General features: G+C 38.6%; 1 protein-coding gene across 4 annotated transcripts in view; it reads left to right on the plus strand.

Moving 5' to 3' along the window:
* The window catches only part of LOC310922772 (transducin-like enhancer protein 4), a 96,729-nt gene extending 76,086 nt beyond the window's left edge, over positions 1 to 20,643 (plus strand). For 3 of the 4 annotated variants that reach the window (XM_083883575.1, XM_083883576.1, XM_083883578.1), the window contains 12 exons: positions 6,852 to 6,971; positions 7,513 to 7,566; positions 8,208 to 8,360; positions 9,566 to 9,698; positions 9,982 to 10,175; positions 10,366 to 10,442; positions 13,457 to 13,706; positions 14,771 to 15,018; positions 15,888 to 16,035; positions 16,640 to 16,790; positions 17,118 to 17,194; positions 18,861 to 20,643. In XM_083883575.1, coding sequence (XP_083739701.1) covers positions 6,852 to 6,971; positions 7,513 to 7,566; positions 8,208 to 8,360; positions 9,566 to 9,698; positions 9,982 to 10,175; positions 10,366 to 10,442; positions 13,457 to 13,706; positions 14,771 to 15,018; positions 15,888 to 16,035; positions 16,640 to 16,790; positions 17,118 to 17,194; positions 18,861 to 18,968 — 1,713 coding nt within the window. In that variant the 3' untranslated portion in view covers positions 18,969 to 20,643. The remainder of the gene's footprint in view (positions 1 to 6,851; positions 6,972 to 7,512; positions 7,567 to 8,207; positions 8,361 to 9,565; positions 9,699 to 9,981; positions 10,176 to 10,365; positions 10,443 to 13,456; positions 13,707 to 14,770; positions 15,019 to 15,887; positions 16,036 to 16,639; positions 16,791 to 17,117; positions 17,195 to 18,860) is intronic. The other variant, XM_083883577.1, reaches the window with a different exon arrangement.
* Positions 20,644 to 20,840: the final 197 nt, after the last annotated feature.

The raw sequence follows: 20,840 nt of genomic DNA on the forward strand, positions 1-20,840 counted from the left end.
CTTGTAGCATCTCCAGACTTGAACACTTCTTCTTTCTGGGATCATTAGGGTTGATATTCCTTGGCAGCCTGCATATGCCCTAGGGCTCACCTGCTCTATTGTCTATACCCATTGTGATTTGTGCCTTAACACCTTCTTGCAAATCTTTTCACTCCATCCAAATTACCTTCTTTGCTGTGTTCTGAAGCATGTATTCTTATTTTGGGGTCTGGTCAAGAGAGGATAGAATCACAGGGTGGTGAATGGAGAAAATGGATCAAGTGAATTGCTCTATAGATTGAGTGGCGGAGGATGTTTGACAGTGCCCAGGTTGTCATACTGTCAATTAAATTCAATGTTAACAGGTAGCAAAATGTGGGTGAGAACAGACTTCCTAGTAAATGTAATATGTGAACTTTGAGGCTTCCGTAAACCTATCAGAAAAGTTAACTCCTTTTCCTGCCATCTGTTTCTTTTTCTTTTGTTCCCTGCTGAAACCAGGTCCTGTGTTCAAACTGTTCTGCTTTACTAAAGGTGTTTGTTACTCTTGGCACATTTGATTTCACTGTCTTCATGTGCCTGTGCTAGGATATACTTTAACCTAAACTTGGCCTTCCTTTTTTTCACTTTCATCTGTGTTCTTCTACTGCTCCACCGTTTGTTCTAAAACTGCATTAGTTCTCCTCATCCTTTGACCCTCACAGTGTCAAGTAGTGATTAGGCCTTATTTGTGTTATGTCCTTCAGCCAGTGATTAGTGGAGAAGCTGTACTTTAAAGGGTTTATTGCAAAAATCCATCCGTGAAAGACTAGCCAGCAGATCTCACCATTGCTTTAAACATCTGCTTTTCTTGTCACCAACATGAACCTGTACACCAAGAGGGACCAGAGAAGCATCATCACATGCTGATAAGATTATACATCAAAATTGCTAGGTATCTTCAACTGTTGCTGTGTGGTCTGCTCAGCTTTTCCAGCAAATTGATAAGTATATGTTGAAATACAACTGGAATTAATGTGTGCAACCACAGTAGTTTATTGCTTTGTTTCATCACCCATTTCATAGCATCTAGACTTTGATGCATTTAATTAGCTCAGATTAAATACTCCATTGGTACCACCAATGGCAAGCAGATCACGAATGTAAGCAGTTGCATGGGCATTTTTTATGAAGTATCACAAAGATAGACATAGTATACACATATATCTATATTTCTCTTGACACAACACTTATGAGAACACTTGGATTTTGAAGACTGCTGACCCTACATATTCTCTTTATTCTGGACTTTTTTATGGCCTTCTTGTTGCTCTTGCAGGCAGCACTGCACATCTAGACTTTGAAGTTTTTTTATAGCACTCTTATCCCCTAATTAACTTCATTAATTTTGCAATTAGTGAAGTTAATTAGTGGCTAAAAATGCTATATAAAGCTTCAAAGTTTGCATTTTAATCATAGTTTGTATTTGAAATAATTATCACATGCTTGATTACAAAACTCAGTGCAGATAGCGCAGACTGGGTCATGTGATATTAAAACTGGCTTTGTTCTGTGTCTTTCCTAGCTAGTTTGCTGCATTCTCCACTGACAATTACTGAGGCTTTTCCTGGTATCTGAAAATGCAGCCAAGGGAAAAGGCAGTGAATAAAACAAAAAAAGAAGAAAAAGATCATGGTATGGCTGAGTAGAAGTTAGGCTTTATTTTGGGTGAATAGAGAAACAAGTTGGAAAAGGGGAGCACGAAAATATTAAAGAAATGAGCGATACATGTGGGATCAACACTTCACTACCAGCCTCCTCTGATGAACGATTTTGGAAGAGCTGTGGTCCAGGTTGTAGTGCCTGACTGTGTCAGCCTGATGATGACCCACTGTGTAAACCTTAAGGTAAGGGCGTGGTAAAGAAAATCTGCCTGCCTAAGGGCTGCAAAGAATGTGTGTTGAAAAATTAATGCAAAGAGAACAAAATCCATGTACATCCATGCAGATACTGGGATGTAATAATAGCAATAATAGTAATTTAATAATAATAATAATAGTAACAATAACAATGCCAGCAACAAAAAGGCTGTGTAAGTGTGGATACTTCAGGAGGCAGAGTGTCTGTGGCAGTGCTCCATTATGGTATCTGTAGATCAACCCACAGCGTTTCATGCCATCTCCCCGAGTTTAATTAAAGTAATGTGTCTGTGCATACAGATATATGTAAGTGAATTCATTTTTTAAACAGGTAGATTGGTGTTACCTTGGAGCCCTTAGGCTTGCTTTGTGGGAGCCCTTGGCTGCAGTTTTCTCTCTGAGCACATCGTCTCTGTGTGTATTTGCACTGCCTCTTTTTCTTCTGCCCTGCCCTCTCACCTATCTGGTGGGACATCTCCCACCTCATGCCACAGAAGTTGTCATCTCACCCTTATGGTGTCAGAAGTCTTAACCCTGCTTAACCCTAATTTTTTTTTTCCCCACTTCTGATTTAAGTTTACAATATTAGGCAGCGTAGTGCTCCAAGCCCAAACCTAGGGCAGTGCCTGAATCCAAGCTCAGTGCTGCAACCAGCAAAGCAGCCTTACTGCCTGGTTGTTTCCCATCATGCAGGTTTATCCATTTTTATAGTTTCTTTTATACTTTCAACAGTCTTTATAAGAGCAATAATGTCATTCAGATAATTATACTGTAATTGACCTTAGCGTTGAGCATCCTTGGTTTTTACTGCAGTTTGCTTAATACTTCAGTGTGGTCAATTATCTTGTAATTCCCACTTTATTGGGAATTATTGTTTTAATTATTCCACTCCAAATACATCATTTTGGCACAGTAGTAAGGGTACACTGGGGAATGGTCACACTCGTGAACGCTTTAAAGAGTTACCAGTTTTATCATGTAGGAAGGCTTTTCATCTTGTCATCTCTAGTCATTACCTTTAACACTGATTTCATTTAATTATCACTTATTGTGCTCAGGCCAGTTCTTATCTGGAGAAGTCAGCATATGGGGAGTTGGGACCTGCAGCTGGATAGCTGTACAATTTGATTTATGATTTCCACATTGATTTCTGCCACATTACAGTGTCAGCTATTTACGTTGATACAGCTAAATTCCAGTGGAAGGTGGGGGTAAAACAGTGGGAGTTTTTTCCCTAGAAATTGGAACTATTTATTATCCCAAATAGGCAGTGAGTATGCTGGTGAGAATTTTATGGCTGCATAGGAGGCTTGCATGTCTCTCTTGATACTGATTTAATTTGCTCCTGTATGGCACTGATACTCCGCCAGGAGAAGCACCCTGATGGTATTGGAGAGAAAACAGCACTGTCCTGGTGGGAGACCATTTCAGATAGCGCTGTGCTTAACACTGCCCAAAACAGAGACTGAATCATAGCATGCAATGCTCGGTAGTTTAGTGCAAAAATTAGTGTGGATCCAGTGCTAGAAAGACACTGTTCCACTTCTTAAGCAAATTATGTGAACATGGCAGTGTGCTCACCCTTTCTGTGTGTATGTTATTTTTTTTGTCAGCATTTTGTGGTATATTTACCATAAATAAAAAGCAGAAAATGAAAAACTGGTATGTTTTGCTCAAACACAAACTAAGTGTAACCTACTTTCACCAAAGAGTATTTTTTCCCATGTCTGATATAATTATTACATGTGAGCAAACTCAGCATTGTTCAGTAGGAAAATGCTACTCTTCTAGTAGATTAATGCATTTTATTGAAGAAAACAGCAGTGTAAAAAGACTTTACTTCTTTATAAATTTTAATAGTTACTAAAACAAGGACTCTAGCCCATTTAGTTACAGCCTGCCAAGTCAAAGTGCTGAATCACTTAATTTCTCTAAGTAACTATCCTATTCCAACTTCTTAAAGGCAGCTGTTAGAAGAGCACTGATGTTTTAATCAAGTAACAGGGCAGAGAGTCCATCAGCTGAACAGTATGTTTTAGTGGGTTTTCTTTCACAGTCTGCAAATGTAAGGACCTCTCTTAGAGTTTATGGGCTTGCACACTCAGGAGCTAAGGTTTGGGTGGGTACAGGATTATTTGCAGGAATCTGAAGTCAGTGGAAACCATGAGGACATTGTTACACCCCAGTATTTCTCAATGTAGGTAAGTCCTTACCAGTGTTTATAGGCTGAAAAGCTGTTACAAGCAATAGAGGAAACTCAGTATGAGTATTACTGTTGTCTCTCACATGGTGATCATAGTAGGCATTAGGTCCATAGAAAGATCTAGACCATAGCTCAGTGTCTATGTGACATTTCTTTGTTACTTAGCATAAGAGATAAATTTAGATCTGTCAGCAAAAGTACCAGTGATCCATCCCATGAAGTCACTAATCTTTATGTGGCAGGTACATTTCATGTTGAAGGGAAAAAAAGGCAATTCTGCAGGGGTATTGGTAGGCTGGCTCTGTGCAAGGAAATGAGTTTGAAAGTTAAAAATGGGAGTGTTTAGATTTGTTCTGTAGCAATTGACTCGTGAGACAAAATAATGTTAGTTCTAGTACACTGGCCTAATTTCAGATTGGGAAGTGAAATTCTGCCTGCTGTCAGTAGATGAGTTGTCTCCATTTTTTCTGCTAATGTCAGGTGGGAATACTGCAGGAGGATCTTTTCTTTTTGGTATAAGGTCAGGTCCATCAAGCAATAAAAGCATTAAGCAGCGTGCATTGCCTAAATGCCCAGTGTGGTGCTCATCCTTTATTGTGCTAGTGATAATTGGCTACTTTATCTTTCTAGTAGGGACCTTCAATTTATTACTTTATTAAGTAGTGAAATCAAAGATTAAAACAGTATCTATAGCACATAGCTAACCAGATTGTGAAAAATGGAACTGTATGATTTCAAATTTATGAAAATAAATACTTACATTTAAATAAGTGCAGTAGTTTAATTCTTTAGACACCATTTTAATTTGTAGTTTATTGGTGATTATTTTTCTTCGTTTTAAAGCAAATTGTTTTCTGTAGGGTGAAGCTGAGAAATAATGAATTGAATTCACATTACAAGCTACCGCCTTCCAAATTGTAAATGAATATAAATGTAGTAGGAGCTTAGTATAAAAATCTTTTGCAAAAGGCTATGCTATATCATTACAGAAACAAATACATTTTTCAAGTCATCAGTTCATTTAATGTTGTGTTTCTACCTGGTCTTTATTTTAACAGCTTCTGTACCCTGACACTGCTGTCTCCAAATATCTTAACATGTGTTGTCAGTTCAGAGCAAAAAATAACTTTGTTGGTTTGCTTTATTTGCTATAACTGTTGATTAATGATTTGCTTTAAAACTAAATTAGTATTTTAAGATGTATTTGCACAGTATAGGAAAGGCACAAGGCTGTACCTTCAACACCAGCTTTGTCCTAAAATTTTTATTTCCACTCAGTGTTCTTAGAGGGTAATTAACAACTACCAGTCAAAAATATGGAAGATCTTTGCACATTCTACCACTCGTTAATCTGAGCTGCTGTTCTCAAGAACTGGAAATTTCAGCAAAATGGAGAGAGGGACCAGTGTCCCAGTAGGTTAGTAATATTCTCTTATGTGGCTTGGACAATAACCACAGCTTAATTTCTGTGGTTGAGTGTTGTTAATTCTTACCAGAAGCTTGTGATATAATAAGGAAAAGAAGAAATTCTGTAATAGTGATGGAACAGAAGTTACTCAATGTAAACACTAATTTCTTGGTTTGTATTAGTGTTAATAGCTGCACTGAAAACCCCAAACCAAATTGCTACATTGTACACTTTTATGTTGAACAACAGCTGTCCAACAAGTGTTTCTGGAGGAACAGAAGGAACTAAAATCTATCAGTCAGGACTTCTTTGGTTGGTCCTCACCACCCCAGTAAAAAAGGAGGACTGGAAACAGTCAGCAGGATTTTAACTGGCAATTATTTTTGTCTCCATTGCTGTCATTTCCAATTCTGCAAAAAGCCTGAACACATCCCTACTTATGTACGTTCAACTACTGACTTCAGAGTGAGATAAAGTTTAGTGCATGCTTAAATGCTTTCTTGAACTAGAGCCAAAAGCTGCTGCTGCTACTAAAATCGGTCCCAGAGGGAACGTTGCATCTTCCATTGCTTCCCTTTTTGTATACAAAGATACAGACTCCACAAAGCTTTGGAAATATGGTAGAATTTGATAAATGTTGCCTGCCTTGTTTAAAGGAGTAGAGTGGAGTCGTTGGATGATAGCGTGTACTTTATGCGCTATCTTCCTTTCTCTCCTGTCCGTATGTGTGCTCCTTAGCAATCATTACTAGGTGAGAACTGTAGGATAGCAAGGGAGTCACTGAGCCAGTCTGTGTTTTGTTTCTGTCTGCTGCAGGCAATAGCCTCTAATTGTAAAAGGCAGCAAAATAAATGAGTTTTCAGTGTTTCATCCTGTTCTTGCCTGCTTCAAAACTGTTCAGGAAGCTTGCTTCCTTCTTTGGTAGAAATCTTCATTCAAATGTTTGCTGAAGTGTGACTTGCCTTGAGCCTCTTTGTTCTTTTCGATTTACACAGACAAACACAACACATGTGCAAACACACACCCCTCTTCTGGGACTGTTGACTTAACCCTGCATATTTGTAGAGGAAACAAACCAAAACAAGACCAGTGCACAATATTCATAGAATTCATCCCATTGGCAGTGCAGATAGCCACTATGATCTGTCAGTTGATCACCTGTTTCTTTCTCTTGCAATACATAGTGCAGTTTTTAATATGAGACGCTTGCTGGGTAGCTGTCACTAGTTAAAACCCAACATGCTGCCTGTGAGAACAGCTCCAGATCACACTATCAGTGTAAGATGTGTTGGGGCGTAGTGACAAATGAACCACTGTTGTGAATGAGGGCCTGATGATGTTTCCTTCTATTTTTGGCCTACAGAGCTCTTCTGTATCTCCCTCAGCCAGTTTCAGAACAGCAGAAAAGCACAGAAATTCAACAGATTATTCTTCAGATAGTAAAAAACAGAAGACAGAAGAGAAGGAAATAGCAGCTCGTTACGTGAGTAGATTGTCTGCATTGTGTATTGTTGAACTTCAGTGTTCCGCTTTAATTTCACCTGATTTCTGCTGCATAACTAATTCTAAAATGAGGGTCAAATTTTAACAGGTTTTTGCTGCCTAACTCTAGTGTCTCTGCTGAATTAAACGTTTTGGTGCAAATGATTGTTACTGTTTTTAACAATATAAATACAAAGCATCTGGAAGTTGTGTGATAATAGTGCTGAGCTTTATTTAGGCAGGGATTTGTGATGTCTGTCTTGACTCTTCTTCATAGTACAGTGCCACTTCAGATGAAGATTTTCATCCCATGTCCTCCTCCACCAGTGTGAAAACTGGGAAGAATGCCGTAGTTGTGGCAACCTGCTAAGGAGAAGCCCTATATGTGGCTCAAAAACTTTAATTGTACTACCATATAAAGTTTGGTAAAAGTGGATGATACACTCAGATTTGTGAGCAGCCTTTCTCTGTTTTCATAGTTATTAAGAGACACTGGGATATTAAATAAATGTTTTTTAACGCATTGCGATTTGTCCTTGCAGGACAGCGATGGTGAAAAGAGTGATGACAACTTGGTAGTTGATGTTTCCAATGAGGTATACACAATGGTGTTTTTTCTACCTTACAGAAATGGTAGTGAGGGCATCTTCAGTGGTTTCTGTGCATATTGGTTTTATGAATAGGATTATGGCATTTGCTTTCATAAAGGAACTCAAAATGCCTGAGGGACTCCGGTCATATCCTCTTTCTTTAGAATGCAAATCAGATCTGAAACACTTACTTCTACAAAGTACTTGTTGTTTTTCATATGAACAAAAAGTTCTCTTGAGATATTTGAAGCCAGCCCAGTGCAACAGAGGGGGTGCAGCTTGTAAGAGTGTTTGTCTTTTCTTTCACTTTGGCTGTGACTTCATGTGTGAATCTTATCAGGTCTGCCAAAAACATCAAATCTTTTTAATGTATCACTTGAAAAAAGATATTTACTTGCCTATTTCAATAGCCATATTTTTTTGGCATTATTTTTCATGGTTTAATGGCATCGACTTTTAAGAGTTTAAAAAAAAAAAATTGTCCTTCACTATCCCTCTCAATTTTACCATTTTTTCAGCTAAATTAATTAAAAATGGAAGGAACATGTCACTTCCTATGACAGATCTTTCCAAATTGAGGACTGCTCAAGACAAGAACTACTGGCTAGTATGAAGTTTTTATCCTAACCTGTATTCCTGATATTTAGGATCCTTCTTCTCCCCGTGGGAGCCCAGCACACTCTCCACGGGAAAATGGCTTGGACAAGACTCGACTGCTGAAAAAAGATGCACCAATTAGTCCGGCATCTATTGCATCCTCTAGCAGTACTCCTTCCTCCAAATCCAAAGAACTTAGCCTTGTAAGTGCTACAAAATGCTTCTGACCCCTAATCATAGGCTGAAATACATGCTTACAGAATTTATGTCTGGACACAATTTGTATTTTCACAATTGTCAATAAAGCACTGTGAAGCATGAATTTAATATTAGTTTAATTTATCTTCTCAATAATAGAAAGTCCACAGTCTTTTTTTTGGCATAGGAAGAAGTTATTTTCACTGGTGGTGTGAGTAGATGATGGATGTGGTGTTCTGAGATATATTTCTCCTCCCCCATATGAAGAACTGTTATTCTGAGAATAAATAAAAGTACACAGGGGTTTCTTGAGCTGTTTTCCTGTGCTGTGGTTTATAGCAAATTCAGTTCCCTGCTTGGATGTGATTTGGTTGTTAGTTTTGTTTGAATTACCAGGCTATATACAACAACAATAATTTTTATTTTCTATCTAAAAAGTAATCTATCATTTACAAGAGCCTTCCTTGACTTGCATCGCAAATCATAATGCAAAAGAAAAGAGCTGCCTGCAAGGGGTGTTCTTTCCTTTCCCGTTTGTGGCCATAGTTAATCACCTACCTGAGCTGCACAGTAATTCCCCTCTTGATTCTTCACAGGGTGGGATATGCAATTATTTCAAGAAATAAAATAAACAAAAAGAAAGCTTAAAGTGAATGTACTGCTCAGGAAAGGTGATGGAATGATAGGTTCAGACTTGGCAATCAGTGTTGTGTCTGATGACAAGCCTGTCACGAAGAGCAGCACTGCACAGTTCCTGACTCCATACCCATCACTGTCTTCATCCTGAGTTTCTAGCACCACACTTGAGTATGAGTAGTTGGTCAGTTTGGGGATTTTTTTTCTGCTCTTCTTGTCCATCGTTCACAGAAAATTATAATGGGAGCAGGTCCATGAGCATAGTGAGACCACTGACAGATTTCACATATGCTTCCAGTTGTCAGATGGCAATGATTTTCAGTCATTTACCTCATTCTGAATCATACACATCCTCCTGATGAGAAAAACTGTGAAGGCTGTAGTTAATTACCAAAGCCATTCTATGTTTTTCGGTGTCTTTGCATCTTCTCTTCATTGCCAGAGACTGTTGAAACCCAAACCAAAAGCTAAATGTCACTAATATCACTAATTCCTAGTTATAAAGATAAAATAGGGTTTTTGCTTTAAAATAAAATAGTCTTTTATCTTTATCTTTTTACTTCTTGGTGATTAGAATGAGAAATCTACCACTCCTGTGTCTAAATCAAATACCCCAACTCCACGGACTGATGCCCCAACTCCAGGCAGCAACTCCACTCCCGGACTGAGGCCAGTGCCCAGCAAACCCCCAGGTGTGGATCCAATAGGTTAGTGTCCGTGTATTTTGGTGGTGTGAAACAGTGACTGTTTGTCCCTGGTTGGGCTCCCTTTAAATCTGTAATGACAAGTCAGTATGTTACAGATGCTTAAACAGGGTGCTGAGCTGGTTCTTCAGCACTGTAATACAGTATTGTGTGGCTTTCCTTGGCTGGCTGACTGGTTGGCTTGGGTTATTTATGGGGTTTTTTTGCAGTTTTCCAAACTTGTGTTTCATTCTGGTGGCTCTAGAGTACCTCTGTGACTTCTTACTTTCCCCCCATCTTCTTACAGCTTCAGGTTTAAGGACACCTATGGCCGTACCGTGTCCTTACCCTACTCCATTTGGTATCGTGCCCCACGCTGGTATGAACGGGGAGCTGACCAGCCCTGGAGCGGCCTATGCTGGTCTGCACAACATTTCCCCTCAGATGAGTGCGGCAGCTGCGGCGGCAGCGGCGGCGGCAGCTTACGGGCGATCTCCAGTGGTAAGTGTTTGCTGTTCGTGCATTTAGTTTTGAGAGCTGTTTATATTAAATACAAGGCCTGTGGGGTTAACTCTAGTTCACTTACTTTGTGGTTTGGGGAGTATGTTATGGAGAACATGAATTAAACAGTCTTCCTTTGCCTAACACTTACTTTAATACACCTTTTTGTTTTGCTTGGGGAAAACTATAGGTTGGTTTTGATCCACATCATCACATGCGAGTCCCAGGCATCCCTCCTAATCTCACAGGCATCCCAGGAGGAAAGCCGTGAGTATCAAACATTCAGCTTTAAAAGTCAATCATCTGTTGGAAGTCATGTTCCCTTGCTAGCTGGAATTCCCCTTAGCTACTGAAAACTATTGTGTGAATAGAAATAAGTATGGATATTCAGCAAGAGCAGGAGAATCGCTGTGTAATCTTAAAGTTGCATTTGTAAGTTTCCAAGACTAATAATAGTTGGCATGGACTGGGTGATACAAAGTAAAGGAGACAGAAATAAATGGAAAAAGGAAATTAACTTGGTTGTTTATGGAAAAACAAGCTGGAATGGGATCTCAGCTTTCCGTCTCCACTGTACTCTGCCTCTCAGTTTAAAAAAATTCTTTGTTCACAAAAGCCTTGCAATTATTTGCAAGCTTAGCAGCTGTGTGCAGAAAAAGGAATTCTGAAATGTTTTGTTTGATTGAAAATACTGGAAAGAATTTTTTATGGTAATATTCAGGTTCATCCTTGATGGAACTGACCTGTATAATATGACCTGCTTTACCAGGCTTTTCATGTTGTGAGCCTTGGAAGAATTACAGAGACGAAAAAGCCTGTGCTCACGTTCCTCTTGAGGTAGAGAGGAGAAAAACCAAAGCAACCATACAAACGATATTGATCCAGATTTTCTTTAAGGTTCATCCAGTTCCCCTTCCTTGTGACACTTCTGGGAGATTGTGACCAGTTCATACTGGAGAGTTTAACAGTCAAGAGATGTTTGTGGCAATCCTTCTCAAGCTCTTTTATGTGTGAACGTGTTTGTGTAGGAGTGGTTTGGGTTAGCCACGCATTTGGATTTGTGTGAGTAAATGCCCATGCTTACCTGCCAGTGAGCTTGCAGACACACAGGATTAACAACATATGGTGACAAGTGATGAGGCCTAGTGCCCATAACTCCTTGTGTACACACGACACAAATCATGAGCCAGGTCCAGATCTCTCAGGCGTCGCACACTGATAACCACCTTAATTTACTTTTCTGCTAGTTGTGCCACCCTGTTAGGTGAATGCATAAGGCAGGTATGGAAATTGACATACAGCAGCTTGTAGAGCAGCTGCTTGCATTAAAAATTCTGTGGGGCACAGATCTTCATCCATTATATAAAGTGAAATGTCTTGATGTAATGTTCAAATGCTTTCTGGATTTAAGTTCATCCCTGATGGAGTACATCACCTGTAAAGAAGTGTCTCTGGATCTACTAGGCTTTGCTTGCTGTGGTGAGAGAAATTGCAATTGCGGGGGTTCAGAGACTTCCCTACACACATCTTACTTCCCTTAAAATTGAGAGGAATAAAACATGAGGCAAACTGAAATCAAATCACTTCAATTCTGGTATATTTCCAAGATTTTTAAATGTTGTTGCTCTGTTGATGTCTATTTTAAACATTTAAATATAACTGTCACTTATCTACCAGAGAGCTTAAAACTTTTAAAATCTATGGTTCTTTAAGCATGATTGTAGTGACTTCTTCTTGAGTGTGATAGCTGTCACATCTTCCAGGATTGCTATTTTCTCATTTGCTCCTTTTTTACCTTAGAGGAAAATTTGTATAAATTCTCAGCCCTATTGAGTGTCCTGAAATGGAGTGGGCAGAATCCGGCCCCTAATAACCCTCTTTTCACTTTGGTATTGTATCAACTCTTGAGTATTATACAGTATTTATATACTGAAAGATAGTATATAAATAGGAAAGATAGCTAATGCATTTTATTCCACTGAAAATTACTGATCCAGTGTTAATGCATTATGAATCTTAAATGACAAATTCAGTAGTTTAATTGTGAATATTGCCTTCTTCAGTCACTTCAAAGTATCAATTAAGGAAGTGAACTTACAAAGTATTCTCATGAAACAGTTTTTTTGTGAGCTCCTGTCATCCCACCATTGTGACAATGGATTTTTCATGAGCACTACGATGATTTTTTAGGTCTAAGAAAATTAAAGCCTTCCATTAAGCATACCTTGGTATATATAGGTAAACCCTCTTAAAAATGTTGTGCTCTTTTAATAGATGTGATGTATCAGGTAGCATCTCAGAACAAGGCAATTTCACAACCTAACTGTTCTCCCTGGAAAATACTTTGACATAAAGCTGTTGATAGGTTATTCACAGGCGGCATAAGTGGTAATCACAGAACAGATTCCTTCTCAGAGGCCTGATTCTGGCAAGAGAAATTGGGATCTGTAGCAGTTGTGTCAAGTCCACAAAGAAAAATCCCAAAAAACAATGCACGAAACAAAAAATTCCATTGCAGTGCATTTTTGCTGGTCTGTCATGTCAGCTGTCAGAAACTCTGCCTTGAGGACTTAACTCCTCTGTGTTGGCGGAAGTTTCACTATACCCTTAGGTACAGTGCTGAGCAGTTTTGCTCAAGGGGCCTGAGACCCACAGCACATTCGGGACAGATTGGCAGCAGTCCAGCTGAAGCTGGATGTGAGAGTCAGTAAAGCGAGCAGCCAAATGTCCCCTGGCACACAGCTACCCACCATGCTCTAGCAGCCACCAGCCAACAGTTTCTGTCTTCCAGGGGGCCCTGACCCAACCTTCCTTCCCTTCTCTGCATGCAGTGATATCCCCATCCAAAATTAAGGGTGGTGTCATATAGCCTCACTCATGCCAGAAGTCATCATAATGTGAGTTGTAAAAGCTCATTTGATTGGTGCTTGACTTTTCACATTAAAAGCTGAGTGTGTTTGTGCTTTGAGGGCGATGCTAAAGATAAATAAATGTTTTTTTCCTTAGGTGATTAAAGTAGCAGATATTAGCCCAGTTTAGTTTGGTGCTGATAACACCTAGGTCATGTGTTCAGTCCCCATACGGCCATTCACTTAAGAGTCGGACCCCGTGATCCTTGAGGGTCCCTTCCAGCTCAGAATATTCTGTGAAATATCTGTGAAAAAATTGAGCTGAGGGTACAACCTGCGTGCCTGCAGTGGAAGCACACCTTTGATTCTATTCTCCTAAATAGGCTTGAAGTAAAACTCTTTAAATCACCCCCTTAATTTCTTTCCCCTCAGAGCTTACTCATTTCATGTAAGTGCAGATGGTCAGATGCAGCCAGTTCCTTTCCCTCCTGATGCCCTCATCGGTCCAGGAATCCCTCGCCATGCCCGTCAGATCAACACCCTTAACCATGGAGAAGTTGTATGTGCAGTCACCATCAGCAACCCCACAAGACACGTGTACACGGGTGGGAAGGGCTGTGTCAAGGTCTGGGACATCAGCCACCCTGGCAACAAAAGCCCTGTCTCCCAGCTGGACTGTCTGGTAGGTGAAAGATAGGATGTTGTGTTAAGATTTCAGTGATTCCACTAAGGTGTAAAGGGCAAGAGAGTATTTGATTTCTGTTGTGGTATCACAGGTTGGTATTGCATTTGTAATTTTGTTGTTTCTATTAGAACTGCGATTTAAGTATGTTCCTCACCATACTTGTGGGGTTTTTTTCTCCCACAATGAGTCAAAACAATTTTAATATCCTTAAATTGTGGTAGGAGGAAAGATAAAAGACAGCACAGCAAATATTGTTTTTAAACTTAGACATTTGCTGGCAATTTTACAGCTTGTTGATACCCTATCATGCTAAAAATTGCTGTCTTGCAGCTGTATTCTCTGAGAATGTTTGGGGATTGTGTCATATATTTTGTGTCTGTGCATGTGTATGAATGCACTGACCTGTCTTAATGTGGCAATTAAAAATATCCCTGAGTGTTACTCACCAATTATTTGGATGTGCTAACAAGATGAACTATTGTTAGCAGCTTTTCTCTTGTCATTTACCAGTTATTGGTGAGAAGTTGCTGCTTGTTACAGAGGCAGTAAAATGAGAACTGTGCAGCACGTGTAGACTTACAATGAATTGCTACACAAGTTGCTACACAAATGAGGAAAATTGCCCAAATATTTTCCGCTGACATCTCCTAGATGGTGGCAGCAAGTCTCACTGGAATGGGAAGGGGAAAAGTGTGCAGGGAATTTGGTACTCCCCCATGCTGGGAGGGTAATGTGCTGAAATAAACAGAGTATGAAAATACAACTTTCTACACCAGCTGTCAAATTCAGCTATCTTGAATTGTTTTGGGCTGGGTTCAGTTCTTTGCGTTTTGATGCTAATTAAGATTAAATATCTCTCACAACTGAATTTTGTAGATCAAGTTGAAGTACTTCCCTAATGTCATGTAATTTTCTGGCATTAATACACTTTATCATTGTCATACGTATAAATGGCTCATTAAAACCAGGAGGGAATACAATACTTTTATGGATTTCTGCTCTCATGTTAATGCTGTTTTCTTTCCTCATGAGTAATCTCTTGATGGCTTCTGTCTCCACAGAACAGAGACAACTACATCCGTTCCTGCAGATTGCTCCCTGATGGCCGCACCCTGATTGTTGGTGGGGAAGCCAGCACGTTATCCATTTGGGACCTGGCAGCTCCAACTCCTCGCATCAAGGCAGAGCTGACATCTTCTGCTCCAGCTTGCTATGCCCTAGCTATCAGCCCTGATTCCAAGGTCTGCTTCTCTTGCTGTAGCGATGGCAACATTGCAGTGTGGGATCTGCATAACCAGACTTTAGTAAGGTAGGTTGACCAAACTGGATCATCAGGTAGTGAAGAATTACTTAGAAACACCCATAAATGTGGTTTTGCACATATATTCTATTTTCTCTACATCTAGATGCTTCTAGTATTTTGTTGTTTAGCATAGCCATGGTAATACCTTGACAAAAGGTATTTTTATAGGTTTTAGGAGTTTCATAGTTCCAGGCCTTTTGATCAGCCCATAACTATAGTTCCCTAAATATCAGCTGATGTCAATACTGCTGTAGATTCCTCAAACAGATGCTTTTCTTTGTTTCCATGCAGTATTCTCCTCTCACTCTAATCTCTTTACTCAGAGATCCAGCAAATATGTCTTGGGTAAAGCTATGTGTAAATTATTGCATTGCAGACTTATGCTTTCAGGAGTATGAGTTGGTGCTCAACACTGATATACAGTAAGTTAAGAGCTGATCACACAGAGCTTCTCTGTTACATGTGATATCACTGTTGTATGTAAAGTCAAGCTTTTACTACCTGATGTTAGCATTTAGGGTTCTCTCGTTTTTTTAACTTCAGTGACCTGCACATTTTTCTTAAACTAAGGTAATTTTGCTGATCATGCTACAGTCTTCTGGGGGAAGTGACTATTTTAAATTGAGTAGTGGGTATCACACAGCCAGCAGCAAAGATTTCTAGAGTACCTGACTCTTAAGTTAAGTGTTCTTTTTGAAATCAAATTAGCTGTCTGGCCTGATTGCATCATCAATTCATCAGAAAACTCACATGATTGTCCCAGAGTTTGTGTTAATCTGAGGTTGCTGTTGGAATCTAAGTTACAACTCAGGGACTGAAAGAAGTTATTTTGTATTTTTGCTCAGAATGTGCTGATCTTCTTTTAATATTTTCAGGCAATTTCAGGGCCACACAGATGGAGCAAGCTGTATTGATATTTCTAATGATGGCACCAAATTATGGACAGGAGGTCTGGACAATACAGTCAGATCCTGGGATCTCAGAGAAGGGAGACAGCTACAGCAACATGACTTCACATCACAGGTTCAATTTCAGAACCTTTGGCATGTTAACAAAATTTTCTAATTTTCTTCAAAACAAGCATCTTTAATTCTTTTTTCTTCTTTATAAGCAAAAAAAGTATTCTCAAAGAGAACTCCAAAGAATTTCTCACTTAGTCTCATATTCCATACTCTTTTTTTCTCTTGTGGCAGCTAAATGTCTAGCTGGATTATGACTGTTTGACAGATTAGTACCTCTCCCATGAGAATAAGGGAGAATTGGTTTTATAAAACAAGTGCCAGATTAAAATGTTCCTCTCTGCAATCTGTTACCATTTCTGTAGATTCAAGTTCAAAAAATACTTTATGAAAATATTTTTAAATGCTGTCAGATAAGCTTGGACATTTAGTTTGATTCAGTACTTCACTGTTGAAGTTTTAATAACATTTAATAGCATAGTTTTGCAGCTGTGTTTGCATGAACTAATTTATCTTGATTACTGTAGTAATTGGATTATCATGTTTTTAAAACTGCAGTAGACCGAAAGCGTGAGTTTGCATAGTGCGAAGAGTGTAGCCAAGGGTCAGTTTTGAATATCTCAGGCTCGTTCCTTTACTGATTGAAGCATGTGCTGTGCTAATTACAGATCTTCTCACTGGGCTATTGTCCAACTGGTGAGTGGTTGGCAGTAGGAATGGAGAACAGCAATGTTGAGGTGCTGCACGTTACTAAGCCGGACAAGTATCAGCTTCATCTTCATGAGAGTTGCGTGCTGTCACTCAAGTTCGCTCACTGTGGTAAGCAAATCTTTCTATATCAGTGTTTCCCTTCACAAAAAATTTGTTCAAAGTTACCTTTAAATAGAAGTGTAATATGGTTATTAAACTACAGAAGGATAGTTAAAAATTAGGTATTAAATTTAAATATTAAGGTTATTTAAAACACTCTGACTGCTTTTTTTCCATGTACTGCTTATTTTGTGGTGGAACATCATTGTGCAACTGGATGAAAATGCTGCTGTTCTTCGGATATGTGTGAATGCCTTGTTGTTATGATCATCTGTTTCTTGAGGTGTATTCCTTGAAAACAAAATGCAGCAATAACATTTAAACAATCTGTTGCAGGCAAATGGTTTGTAAGCACTGGAAAAGATAATCTTCTTAATGCTTGGAGAACACCTTATGGAGCCAGTATATTCCAGGTAATAATCTCCTAAAAGCTATTTTCCACATACATTACAGTGCAGTAGAGCTGCACATCTTAGGGTCTGTCAGTAGCCTAAGAAGTTTTCGGGTGGAAATGCAGCTAATTACTGTAGTCCTTAAAGAGTTTGTCTGTAATTAGAGAAAGAAATGTTTTAGTCCTTTCTACTATTTCACTAATTTAGCTCTAGCAGTAACTAGCCCTTTAATCCAAAATTGTTCTTAATACCCTTCTTTCTCACCTTCTTCTGCCTATTGGTGAAATACAGTACCCAAGTCATGTCATTAGGTGAACAGTCACTGAAGGTCCAAAATGTAGCTAAACCAGTGAGAGTCATATTCAACATGTGTATTTTTCTTGGATGAGATGTGTTGAGGGATTGGACCGGGAGACTCCTGAGCTGAAAACTGAGGCTGTATGGAGGGGCCCATTGAAGCATAACTGGAAGCTGTAACCTGTCTATAGCCCCTCTGTGCCCAGTTTTAATGGCATTTCAGTGCCACTATAGAAAAGTGGGATTTTTGGCATGTCTCTCTGTTCTTCCACCTGTAGGCACCTCTAGGTTAGGAATTTTTAAATTAAATTTAACTGTTTAACAGGCTTTGGTTTAAATGGCCAGTCTCATGTGTACTGATGCCTGCCATGTCTCCACTTTTGGAGACAGTGCAGTTTACCTTGATATGGTAAGTATCTATTACCTTGAGAAAAATAGGGTCTAAGTTTTCCTAGGAGAGACTATTCATTTCTAGAACCAACCACCACAGACAGCCCAAATCGTCCTGACAAGAGCATATCCCCCTTAAAAGTGATGCTAAAAACACCAGTACAGCTTTCTTATGGAGGGGTAGAAGGAAACATGTAGTGCGGAGATGTCTTTGCCAAAACACAGCATGACTGGGAAGTGTTTAGCTCTTGTGGTAACAGGCGGAGAATGATGTGGACATATATTAAGAAAACATACGCTGAAATAGCAAGGTAAATTTGACAGTGCATACACTTAATCTTAGAACAGGCAGTAAAGCCAGAAGAGACAGAGCTACTGCAACCTGCTGTATCCTGTGTCCATCTAGCTCCTACACACTTGTTGTGTATCCTGTTCCACCAAGATGTCTTTTCCTGCTTGCATTCTCTATGATAATGTAAATTCCTTAGTGCAAAGCTTTTGTCTTCTTGTGTTGAGGAAGTAGTGAGAGGGGATACAGTTATTTCTGTGGAGTCTCTTTGTTTCATACCTGTGGGTAGGTAGGGCTTTGAAGTGTTTCTCCATGTAAATTTTTTGTTTATAACAAAAGAAGTGGGAAGAAGATGGGTTTTCATTCATTTTTATGCAAATCAAATGCATAAAGCATTAATAAATGCTCATTCCTTGTAAAGTATATAGAAAGGACTACTTCAATTTGTTAGATTGATAGATTACCTCTAGGTCCCTAATATTCACTTCCCTCTCTATCACTGCTTTATTTTACAATAGATCTTTCTTGGAAAGATGGAAACAAAATGGAACAAAAGTATTTAAAAAAAAAAACTTGCCGCTATGGTACTGATACTTTAATGAGCTTTTCATATATTCCCTATCTATAAATTCTTCCAATTAATCTTCAAGCCCTTCAGGATTGAAGGACTGGAAAGATGTAATTTTCTCTTTCCTTTTTTTTTTTTTGTAGTCCAAAGAATCCTCATCTGTGCTTAGCTGTGATATCTCTGTGGATGACAAATACATTGTCACTGGCTCTGGGGACAAGAAAGCTACAGTCTATGAAGTTATTTATTAGAGATAAATCTGAATGCAGACAGAACTCCTTCTCCTAGCACTTTGCTGTATATTCCTTTTTTTTATTTTCTTTTCATTCTGAACTGAAAACTTAAAAGCTCATCACAGTTGTAGGTTTTATTTTTACCTTCTTAACTTGATTTTTGATTTATGAATGTTCATTAAGAACTTGTGATACCAAATTGTCAGATATCTACGTGGAAGAAGATGGAATAAGCAAACTTAATGGTAAACTTGACTCTTTAATTATGTGTTATGGCTGTAATGTATTTATTTTGTTTAAAGAAGGCTTTCTAACAATGGACTGACTAAATAAAGCTGTCTGGCCCGGCTTTAGTTTGAAAGTTTCATCATATACTTGTGTTTTTGCAGGTGGATAAATTGGGGATCTTGGAGAAGGATGTTCAGGAGATAGTTAAAATTACACTAAATAGACTTGTAGTTTCTATTTAAAAAAATAAACTTTGTTATATTTTTTAGTCCTGTTCTTGGATGAGACCTCTAAGTGTTATTACAGTATAATTATTCGGTGGGAAGATGCTGTATCTTAACTATTTTAGACAGTCTTGGAAACTTAGGAAATTGCAAACTGTAGCCAGTGATCTACATGCCTGTGATGAATGGCAAATTCAGTTCACATCTAAATTAAATTCACTTTAAGTAAGAATGTGCTAATTTATATATTTGCAATGTTAATATAGCATCTTGTGTACAGATTTGTTCTCAATGCTTTTCTGTTGATAAACATAAAGCATTTTAGGTGTCAAGCTACGTTTTTTAATATAAACACCTCTCTTTGTTATATTGTAGAGAGTACAATAAGTTGCCTCAAAGAATCACCTTTGTTACTTCTGGAAACTTTGCAATGTTTCCTTGAAAATGGGGATATGTGTCTTTGGGCAATTTTTCAATTACAAGAGATTATGAAAAATATTTGATATGTTCTTTGGAAACTGCACTGAAATATGAATGGATGCCTACCAATATACAAACTACAAAAGCAATGACCTCTGAGGTAGGATTTACAAGAGTACTCATTCCGACATACAAAAAGGAATGGATTCTCATTGGGATAAGGACTTGCTTTGTTCGCCAGCAGTTCAATCCGAGTCTTGATTGGATGTCCCTAAAACGGACGCAGACTGAGCCATTGTGCCAGAGACAACGTGTTATCTTTTTATGTTGTTGTTGTTGCTGTTAAACTATGATCTGTGACTTCTTTTTTTTTTTTTTTGAATGCTTTAAAAAAAAAATCTTTAAGTCTGTGGATCTGCTGATGTACAGTGCCTTTGCTGCTATGGATCAGAATCAAGAGACCCGTGTAGATAAATCTTATTGTATAAGTAGAAAATTACTTAATTTCATACTAGAAATGGATTGATGCTGCAAGTTAAAATGGACTGTTTATTGAAGTTCCAAATGTGGTAGCAAAAAATGGTGTCTTAAGTGCTTAGTGTTTGATGTCATTAACAGTTTCGTAATACTCTACATTGTAGAAAGATTTTGATACTAAACTGTGTCATTGTACATAGTTCTAATGCATTGTATTGACCACCAGTACTTCTATAATGGTAGATTATTGTTTGTGCATTCAGACTTTTAAGCATTAAACATAAGTAACTTCTAAGATGCATTTTTCTTTTTTTTTTCCCCCCTCCCTCATTGTGTGTGTGATAATCACGCATGCAGCCATTCACTCACAGAACATACTTGTGTTTTTGCCACTGAAACACAATGTAGAGTTTCAGCTGAGATAGTGAAACCTGTGAATTTATAGTTTCTCAAGTTACCTGACTGCACTGATTCTGAACATACCAATCTCATCACATACCTTGGGAGAGAGCAAAGTTGAGGACCATTACTGCTCACATGC

The sequence above is a fragment of the Zosterops lateralis genome (genome assembly GCF_965231275.1).
Source record: "Zosterops lateralis genome assembly, chromosome: Z".
NCBI classification, from domain to species: domain Eukaryota; kingdom Metazoa; phylum Chordata; class Aves; order Passeriformes; family Zosteropidae; genus Zosterops; species Zosterops lateralis.